General features: G+C 40.3%; 1 protein-coding gene across 1 annotated transcript; it reads left to right on the forward strand.

Moving 5' to 3' along the window:
- The first annotated feature begins 357 nt into the window (after positions 1–357).
- Positions 358–939, forward strand: LOC113334065 (F-box protein At3g07870-like). The gene has a single exon (XM_026580410.1). It carries the CDS (start codon positions 358–360, stop codon positions 937–939), a length of 582 nt encoding a protein of 193 aa, XP_026436195.1.
- The last annotated feature ends 957 nt before the right edge of the window (positions 940–1,896 follow it).

The following is a 1,896-nucleotide window of genomic DNA, read 5'->3' on the forward strand; positions in this document are numbered from 1 at the left end:
GTAAAATCATCTGCTCCATAGATTACAATAAACTAATATCTTCCATGAATGAATTTGATGATGCCGTTGCTGATTATACGGATTATCCATTCAAAGCACCTTTAAAGTTATTTGATATTGAGTTCCTGGGTTGTTTTAATGGCGTGGTTTTCCTTTTGAATTTCCTCCAGACTTTGTCTCTGGAACCCAGCCACCGGAGAGTACAAGGAAATACCCAACGGCCTACCTGAATCATTGGACCGATGTGAACCTAGATTTAGATTTAGTACCGTCGTATATGGTTTTGGTTATGATTACAAGGTGGTATACGTTTACGAAGAAGCCGGTCAAGATTTTTATTTTGCCAAAATCTATACCATGGGATCAAATTCATGGAAAAACATTCAGACCGTTCCTTATTGGATTCCTCATCACCAGAGACCCGGGGTGCTTTCTAGTGGAGCTTCGCGTTGGTTTGGTAAAATGCGCGATACATATTCCTCCAGTGTTATAATCTCGTTGGACATGAGTGACGAGAAATTCAAGGTGTTACAACTACCAAAAGAGCCTCTGGAGAGTAGGCATACATTTTTATCTATCGGAGAGTTGAAAGGGTGTCTTTCTGTAGTTGTGGAAGTTGCTAAAGCTCGTGTTGAAGTATGGGTCATGCAAGATTATAGAGTTGAGGAATCATGGACGAAACGTTATATCATTACGCATGAGAGGGTTTTGGAAAGGACGTTCCATTTGCAGCTTATGTGGGGTTTTGAGAATGATGAGATGCTATTCACGTTTGGTGGTAAACTAGGTGTATATGACCCCAAGTCAGGAAGCTTCAGAGAACCAAATACCAGTATAACGCTGAGCTTGTTTGGCAAATGCAATTATTTTGAAAGCTTAGTTTCACTCAACTCTGGCACTTGTGTGGGTGGAAGGACAGCGTCTTCTTTCACTTTTTGACAGTTCTTTGAATAAATGCATCTTCTTGATTGATGAATTTATGTTCGAACATTTGGTACTATTTCATGTAACGATCGGATTATGGATGTTTAGAGGAGACATAATGTGTATGTATCAGGGGCCATGGACACAATAGTAACTGATAAAGCACCGACGGGCAAGTTGTACCATCTCTTAAACAACCTTTTCTGTTTGTCATTGATGGTCGGACTAATTTCAAGACCCAGGTGATGCATATTAAAGGCTAAAAATCTATTCGATTTCCAATGTGAGACACATGTCTCGTCACATGATCCACTGCCTACGAGTGTTTTTTTTTCTTTTTTTTTTCCCTTGTGATTTTGTCAGCTCATTCGCCATGTCAAAAAGAAAGTAAAAAGAACAAGTATATGAAGAACGACAATGATAAACCTAGGGACAGCTTCTCCCGCAAATAATCCGACAAGAGACATGCAAAGGGATCCACTTCTTCCTTTACCCATCCAAATGTTTAGAGGAGCGGCCTAGATTGCATTGGTTCCCCTTTCGGGATATAATAGTTTGGGTGTACTGGTGCGTCCCATTCCTATCCATCCATATCCCAATGCATAAAACGCATCCTGGATCCATTCGATTCTACACGGTGCATTTTTCGGTTTTTTCCTCCGGTTGGTCGAGCAATTCCGTTTTTTTGAATGTTGAAATTATTCATGAAAGAAAATGAGGATGGGAAAATTGTGCAACTCGGTTGAGTGGGGCTGCCGGGATGTCCCGAAATCACACTTCCATTCTTTGTTTTTGACTTGACTGACAGTGTCATAAAGTACAATCAGACTCAGTAGGTCTACCACACACTATTCATGAGGTGACGATGAGAGCCAAGAGACGTGACTTGTTCAATTTGCGACCACAACTGCGTATACAATTAACAATATATTTACTCATGAGATGATTTCCTTCTTCTATCAAAATAAGCTC

The sequence above is a fragment of the Papaver somniferum genome, unplaced genomic scaffold (assembly GCF_003573695.1).
Source record: "Papaver somniferum cultivar HN1 unplaced genomic scaffold, ASM357369v1 unplaced-scaffold_135, whole genome shotgun sequence".
Lineage (NCBI taxonomy): Eukaryota > Viridiplantae > Streptophyta > Magnoliopsida > Ranunculales > Papaveraceae > Papaver > Papaver somniferum.